The following is an 8,125-nucleotide window of genomic DNA, read 5'->3' as shown; positions in this document are numbered from 1 at the left end:
TATGAATCCCTATTGAAAAAATACAGTAAAATAGCAACAATGGAAAATTAATTATATACCTACTTTTGTCTTCTAATAAAAAAAACATAATAATTAGAATTTTAGTTGATTATTATTCGGCATACATATAGCCTCCTGAATCACAAAACATAAAACAAAAATTAGTAAGTTCAATTGACTATTATATGATATACATCAAAACGGAATCACAGATTTAGGATTACCAAATACGAAGGCCTCAAACTCCATTCTACAACTCTTTCAAATACAGAAATCTGAACCGAAGGCTTAGACCTTCTAGTCTCCAGCAGTCCAAATTCGAATTAAGTCCAAGTTTACTAATCATACAGATCAGGAAACGAGAATAACTAGATCAGAATAGTGATCAAATAATGAGAATAAGAGAAAAGAATCACCATAACAGAAAATGGTATGCCTCATACGGGAATCAAAGAATCAGAAAATCAAAAAAATTAATCCTAAAACAAAAATTGGAATCGCTAAATCCTTACAAATCCCTCAAGGTATTTAGAAATTGGAGAGAAGAAAAGAAAACAGAAACTAGATTTAAGACCAGGATTCATTGATTTGAAGATGACGATGCTCCTGATGATGCCCCTCCATCTTCTACAACTTCTAGATTTCTAGGTGTCGATTGGCAATCAGCCAATGACACATGCAGATTACAGTTTATGCCCCACTAATTATTTTGTAGTTTCCCGCCCTAGCTCCCACGCTTTGCTGGAAAAGAGTATCAAGGCTATTTTTTTGGGTCAAAACATATATACATACTATAGTTATTGGACTAAGATGATGTCCTCCATTTTATGCTGCCCTGGGCCTTAGCCCGTCTCACCCATGTATTGGGCCGGGCCTGTACATGTCTATAGCCAAAATTTTTAATTTATATTACTAAATTTTGAAATCAAACCCCAAAAAATAGAGTCCAACGGGTCATGCATAGTAATGTTATGACTCCAAGATCTATAGATATTGTTTTTAAAAGAATTAGTTTTGCTATCTAAAAAGGGGTTACGACACAACTTGTTGCTCATTTACCCGCTACTTCTATATAAAACTTTTTTTATTTTTTTATTTTTTTATAATAGATTATTTAAATTATAACCTAGTAATTAAAAGCAATATCTTGAACTTTGAAGGGGTATAAATGTCATTGGATCTCCCACTTGATGAAAATTCAACTTGTATTCAGCAAAAAGCGAAAAGAGGGGGTTGGTGTTGTGTGGAACGACGGAGATGATGATGAAGAAGAAAGAACACCACCCTAATCTCATCGCATTCAGAAACCCTCTCCTTCTTCTTCACTAACCCATCTGCCAAAAACCGTACTGTTATATTTGACCTTCGTCTTATTCGTATCCAGTTCCCTCCTTCCCATTTCTTCTTCTGTCTGTTACAAGTTATTTCAAGAAAACGCACATGGATGTTGTAGCAATTGAAGCCTCGGTGTGGAACACTTCATTATATAACACACTCCCCAAACCTTCTCTTTTCAGATTATCAAGACGAAGGTGCCCTAAAATCTTACATTGTACAGCGGGAGCTATTAGATTCAGCGAGAGGGTTATTCTCCGAAACATTGTTGATTCGAGATTTCCAAGAAATACTAGTTATAGTGTTGTTCGAGACGACAGAGGATTGAGATCTGTTTGGATTAAAAGTAGTAGTAGCGTGGACAACCATTCTACAGCCCCAAGTGTGGATTTTGATTTTCTTCAAATTTTGGTAAAGAGGGGATTGGTTTTGGCGGCGGTGTGCTGTGGGGTTTTAGTGTTGGGATGCAGAGGGGTTCTTGCTGCCGAAGGAGTCTTGAATGGGGGATTTGTGGGTTCCGGTTTAGAGCAGATTAAGTTGTCATTGACGAACTCTCTGCCCAAGGTTTTGATGGTTCTCAAGGTGTTGAAGGAACAAGGTCTAATTTTGGCTGCTCTTTTTGGCCTCTCTGCATTTTTCTCCATGGCTGAGACTTCAATCACTACTCTGTGGCCTTGGAAGGTATTCATGTTTCATAACAATTTCCGTAGTCTTCTTGTATCCTCCTTATTCTGTGCATCTTTTCAGGTCAGGGAGTTAGCTGAGAAAGAGTCTGAGAATGGTGTGTTCAAAATGCTCCGCAATGATGTTACTCGGTTCTTGACAACCATACTTATTGGCACAACGTACTACTCTTGTGTCTATTACTTGCTTCTTATGATTGGATTGATTATAATGTGGTAATTCCAATTCCCTTTTTGATATTGTCAGCGTTGTCAATATTGGAGCAACCGCTCTTGTCACTGAAGCAGCAACAACAATATTCGGTGAAGCAGGTGTGAGTGCAGCTACAGGAGTAATGACGGTTGCTGTTTTGCTACTCACTGAAATAACTCCAAAAAGTATAGCTGTTCATAATGCCACTGAGGTTGCAAGATTTGTGGTACGCATATAACTTTATATATACATATTACTCCCTATAACTTTTTATATATATATATATTATGAAATACGGAAACGAAGGATTGTGATTTGAGGAATTTAGCTGACAAATTGGGTGGAATTGGCTCTAGGTCAGGCCGATTGCATGGCTTTCCTTAGTCTTATATCCGGTTGGAAGGGTTGTAACATGTCTCTCGATGGGAATGCTCAAGTTGCTTGGTCTTAAAGGAAGAAGGTGTGATGTTCATATTTATATTTACAAAAGAAATAAAAAAAATTTTACTGTTTGTGTTTTGGTTGAATGAATTCATATTTTCTTCTTTGTGTTTATGGTAGTGAACCGTATGTGACTGAGGATGAACTGAAGTTGATGTTGCGAGGAGCTGAACTAAGTGGGGCCATAGAAGAGGAAGAACAGGTATGGAGTCTTGTTATCTGCATTTTTCATCATCTTATGGTGTTCACTAGACAAAGTTTGATTATCCAGACTTGTGTGTGTGTGTTTATAATGGTTTGTTCAAGTGTTATTGCAGGATATGATTGAAAATGTTTTAGAAATAAAAGACACATACGTTCGAGAGGTTATGACACCTTTGGTTGATGTTGTTGCCAGTGATTCCAGTGCAACACTTGTCGATTTCCACACCTTGTGGTTAACTCATCAGTATTCAAGGTATGTATGACTTGTATTAATTTTAGAAGTTTTTTTTTTTTTTTTTTTTTTTTTTTTGATGTATTCTATTTCTAATAGTAAAGCTCTCTTGCTCACAGGGTACCAGTTTTTGAGCAACGTGTTGATAATATAGTGGGCATTGCATATGCAATGGATCTACTAGACTATGTTCAAAAGGTTATATAAGTAAAACTAATTTTGGAAGAATTTGTTTTGTAGTATTTAGAGTCTGGTTTAATATTGGATTTTGTTCTGTTTTAAAGGGAGATCTACTAGAAAGTACAAGTGTGGGGGATATGGCTCATAAACCTGCTTATTTTGTGCCTGGTATTTTGGTTCTTTCATCTTCTTTTTCTTCATAAGGTCATGTTTTAAAAGAAATAAAAAGTAAAAGAAAGGGTGAAGGCCCTGAATTTTTTCTTTGATTGGACTTACCTTGAAATTGAATGAATGTTTGTTACAGATTCGATGTCAGTGTGGAATCTTCTTAGAGAATTTCGAATCAGGAAGGTGCATATGGCTGTTGTCCTGAATGAATATGGTGGAACAGTTGGGGTATGTATGTATGTATGTATGTGTATGCATGTATGTATGTATGTATGTTTTAAGTGGTTGCAGATGTTAACATATTTGTCTAATGCATATATGCATGGTTGCAATGCAACAGATTGTAACTCTGGAAGATGTGGTTGAAGAAATTGTTGGTGAAATTTTTGATGAAAATGATTCAAAAGTAAGCCCTTAATTTCATGCTTGTTATTTATTTATTTATTTTTTGTATTAGCCTCTATTACTGATTGAAAGGCATGGGCTAATAATATATATATATATATATATATATATATATATATATATATATATATATACACATGTAGGAGGAAATAGAGAAAAAGACTGGGTATATTGTAATGAGGGCTGAAGGAATTTATGATGTGGATGCAAATACATCCATTGACCAGCTTTCTGAAGATCTCAACATAAAGATGCCAGAGGTATTGTTTCTTTTAACTTTTAATAATTAATTGCATCATGTGAATTGCATGTGAATTGAGTGTTGTTTGATAATGACAGGGACATCAATATGAAACAGTATCGGGGTTTGTGTGTGAGGCATTTGGATATATCCCGAGAACAGGGGAAAGTATAAAACTGGTACTTGACAAGGAGGAAGAGCATGATGAGTATAATACAGAGGATGATCAAAATCAAAATCAAAATCAAAAAGATAGAGAAAAAGAAAAGAAGCAAGTATTTCAAATAGAGGTATGTTTGGTTGTGAGTTTTATTGAATTGGTTAACTTTTTTTTATTTTTTATTTTTTTATTATTTTTTCATTTTTGTGTGAGAAACGAGGTGGTGTGGTGTGCAGATCTTGGCAGGAAATGCAAGAAAGGTTGGTGCAGTGAGGTTTGAACGGGTAACAGCACATGATGAGGGGTCAGATTCATCATCATCATTGTTGGAGTTGGAAAGAAACAGCGACACAAAGGAAATGAAGAAGGTAGTTCCAAAAATCATGAAAAGGAAGTTCGGGGGTGATGTCAGTGATGATGAAACATGTAGGAGTGAGGAGGGGGATGTAATCCCACAACATCAACTCAAACAGGGGGAATGAAAACTGAAAATTGAAAATCCTTTTTTCTCTTCTTCAAATGCAATATTTTATATTTTATATTCATGAATGAATGAGGGTAGGCTAAGTAAAACTTGTAGATTTAGAGGCGGGAGGGACTACTACTAGGGTGGGAGAGAAATTTGGTTTGATGAAAGTAATAAATTACTTCCAATTGGAATTGAAAAACAAGGAGCAAAAGAAACAAACAATTTTTTTTTTTTTTCAGTCTCCAAAAAAGGCAACTCTCAATATGAAATTTTAGTGTGTTGTTGGCTTGTTACTATGCCATTTCAGTTTTTTTTTTTTTTTTATTATTTTTTTTTGCTTCTTTCCAAACCATCCCACCTAAGTCTGATAAGTCTTACCAAACCGTCCCACACTTAGTTGCACACTTGAATAATTCGTATCATTACTCTCTTCCCAAAGACACACCTTGTCCTAAAGGTGGAATTCAGAACTTGTCGAACCAAGCTCTCAGAACTTGTCCCAGGTAGCATCACATCCTGGTAAGTCCTTCCACCTGATCAAAACTTCACACGACCCCTATCAACTTCTTGCACACCAACAACTTGATCCCGTTGCAAGATCACTTCCATTTCTTCGATATGTATCCTAGCGGTCTCAGGAAGCTGTAATCGATAAGCTACCTTACCATTACGCTCTAACACCATAAAAGAGACAAAATAGCACAAAGCCAACTTGAGATACATCTAATCACCCACCATAAACTCGACCTCCCGATGGTGCTTATCAGCCTTATCTTTCATTAGTTGTTGAGCTTGAAAAAGATATCCCCGTAACTCCAGTCGAAATCGATCTTGTTCTTCAAAATATTGAACTTTGCTAACTGGGATCTTCAAACTCCCATACCCAAACATACGAGGAGGATCTCGACTACACATATCTCGAAACGGAGTAGTAATAGTGGATGTATGGAACAAAGTATGGTACCAATACTTCAAGGCAACCATTTTACCATTTAGTTGGAGTATCCGCCACAAAACAACGCAAATACATTTTCAGACATCGATTGACCACCTCCGTTTGACAATCCGTATGGGGTGATATGGTGTGCTTCGTTTCTACGTTGTACCCTGCAAACAAAAATGTTCTTTCCAAAATATGCTTAAAAAACCTTATCCCGATGAGATACAATGGATTCGGGCATACCATGCAATCGAACCATTTATTTTAAGAAAACCGTGGCCACCTTTATTGCCATGTAATGATGCTTTAACGGAATGAAATGTGCATATTTACTCAAGCGATCAACCACGACATAAATAACCATGTAACCCTCCGAAATTGGTAACCTGTAAATAGCATCCATAGTAATTTATGACCACACTTTTGTTGGTAATTCTAACGGTTATAATAAATCTCCCGGTGACATGGTTGAATACTTCTATCGCTGGCACGTGTCACATTCAACCACCATAGATGCGATATCACCTTTCATGCCCACCCAATATACATCTCTAGCTAGTCGTTGGTAAGTCTTTTGTAGTGACCACCGATCACACTCTCGTGGAATTCTTTGAATAATTTTAAAAACCAACTAGAACACGAGGTATTACCAATCTATTTTGAAAAAATAAACGGTTTTGTTGAGCAAAATAACCATGCGGAACACCTTGTCCCAGTTCTACCTTGTGCTTTAAACTCTGAATTTCTAGATCTTGTTCCTTCCACAAATCGTCCCACTTAAAAATCCAAGTGGTTGCTAATGCATTAACTTGCAGATTGTTCTCTTTTCACGACAAAGCATTAGACGTTGTTGTCTTTCCCTGACCCATAGATTATATCAAAGTTATATTCAAGAAGTTCAGACCGCCATTTTTGATGATCTTTGGAGATGGATCTTTGCTCTAATAAATATTTTAGGCTTCTCTGATCAGTTCTTAGTTCTAACCACAAACTTTGTCCTTAATAGATACGACCTCCATTTATGTACCGCCAAAACTATTGCCATTAACTCCCGATGTTCGTACACAGATTTGAGTCGGGCTCAAGTTCCCAGTGACTAAAGAAGGCTAGTGGTCGACCCTCTTGAGTGAGGATGACCCCGAGACTATACCCTGATGCGTCCGTGTCGACAATAAATTCTTTTTCAAAATTCGGTAAATCTAAAACCGACACCCTTGTCATCACAGTTTGCATTTGTCGGAAAGACTTAGTCGCTTCTTCGGTCCAATTGAAGTTGTCTTTTTTTAGTTGCTCCGTTAATGACCATTTGATCTTACCATAGCCCTCAACAAATTTTTGGTAGTAACCCGTCAATCCGAGGAACCCGCACAACTCCCCTAGCGATTTAGGCAAATGCCACTCATGAATGGATGATATCTTGGCATGGTCTACCGAAACTCCTTCTTCTGAAAAAATATGACCCAAATACTCGATCTGTTGTCGAGCAAACGAATACTACTTCCGATTAGCATAGTTGTTCTCGAAGGACCTCTAGAACCTTTGTGAAATGCTTCACGTGACCAGCCATATTATTACTATACACTAAAAAGTCATCAAAAAACACTAAGACAAATTTACGTAAGAATAATTCGAAAATTTTATTCATTAACAACTGAAAAGCAGCGGGTGCATTAGTCAAACCGAATGACATGACTAAGAACTCATAATGGACTTCGTGGGTGCGAAACACGGTTTTGGGGATATCCTCGGTTTTCATCCGAATATGATGATACCTAGATTTAAGATCCAATTTTGATAACAGTGAAGCCCCATGTAATTCATCAAGCAAGTCATCAATTACTGGAATGAGAAATTCGTCTAAAACCTTAGCTTTTTTCATGGTGCGATAATTTACACAAAATCGTGAACTTCCATCTTTCTTCTTGACCAGTAGTACGGGGTTGAAAAATCATATGTATTTGGTTGTATTACTCCTGCTTGTAACATTCCACAGATAAGTTTTTCTATCTCATCCTTTTGTGCATGGGGTAACGGTAGGGCTGCGCACTAATTGGGTGTGCATTATTATAAAGTACAATTGCGTGTTCGTGATTGCGTTTTGGCGGTAGTCCAACAAGCATCTCAAAACATCACTAAACTCGGCCAACATGGTTTTTATGGTCATCGGTAACGGTGGGGGGTGGGGGACGTTGTTGGGTACTGTTGTTGTTTGGTTTACTTGTAGAAAGTAACCCTCATTAGCATATTTCCAAGATTTGAATAAAGATTTACAAGAAACTAGAGTTTTGGACAAACCTGGGTCACCATTGATAGTGACCAGCTGAATTCCCTCCGAGAACTGCATACGCAACTCCTTCCAGTTGATGTTCATGTCTCCTAATGTTTGCAACCATTTGATCCCCAAAATTACATTGGAGCCCTTAAGTTTTAATGGAAAAAACTCTTCTGCGATTTGAATTTCTAGTAAGGTTGTA

General features: G+C 37.0%; 1 protein-coding gene across 1 annotated transcript; it reads left to right on the top strand.

The window, feature by feature from the left end:
* Positions 1 to 1,196: 1,196 nt before the first annotated feature.
* Positions 1,197 to 4,791, top strand: LOC111898707 (putative DUF21 domain-containing protein At3g13070, chloroplastic). Its single transcript, XM_023894582.3, has 13 exons — positions 1,197 to 2,016; positions 2,083 to 2,180; positions 2,266 to 2,437; positions 2,568 to 2,671; positions 2,773 to 2,854; positions 2,970 to 3,109; positions 3,208 to 3,286; positions 3,373 to 3,436; positions 3,573 to 3,664; positions 3,777 to 3,842; positions 3,985 to 4,101; positions 4,181 to 4,372; positions 4,479 to 4,791. The coding sequence occupies exons 1-13, from the start codon at positions 1,441 to 1,443 to the stop codon at positions 4,722 to 4,724; spliced, it is 2,028 nt and encodes a 675-aa protein (XP_023750350.1). The 5' UTR covers positions 1,197 to 1,440; the 3' UTR covers positions 4,725 to 4,791.
* The last annotated feature ends 3,334 nt before the right edge of the window (positions 4,792 to 8,125 follow it).

The sequence above is a fragment of the Lactuca sativa genome, chromosome 7 (genome assembly GCF_002870075.4).
Source record: "Lactuca sativa cultivar Salinas chromosome 7, Lsat_Salinas_v11, whole genome shotgun sequence".
NCBI lineage: Eukaryota > Viridiplantae > Streptophyta > Magnoliopsida > Asterales > Asteraceae > Lactuca > Lactuca sativa.
This window is presented reverse-complemented; position numbering and strand designations above follow the sequence as displayed.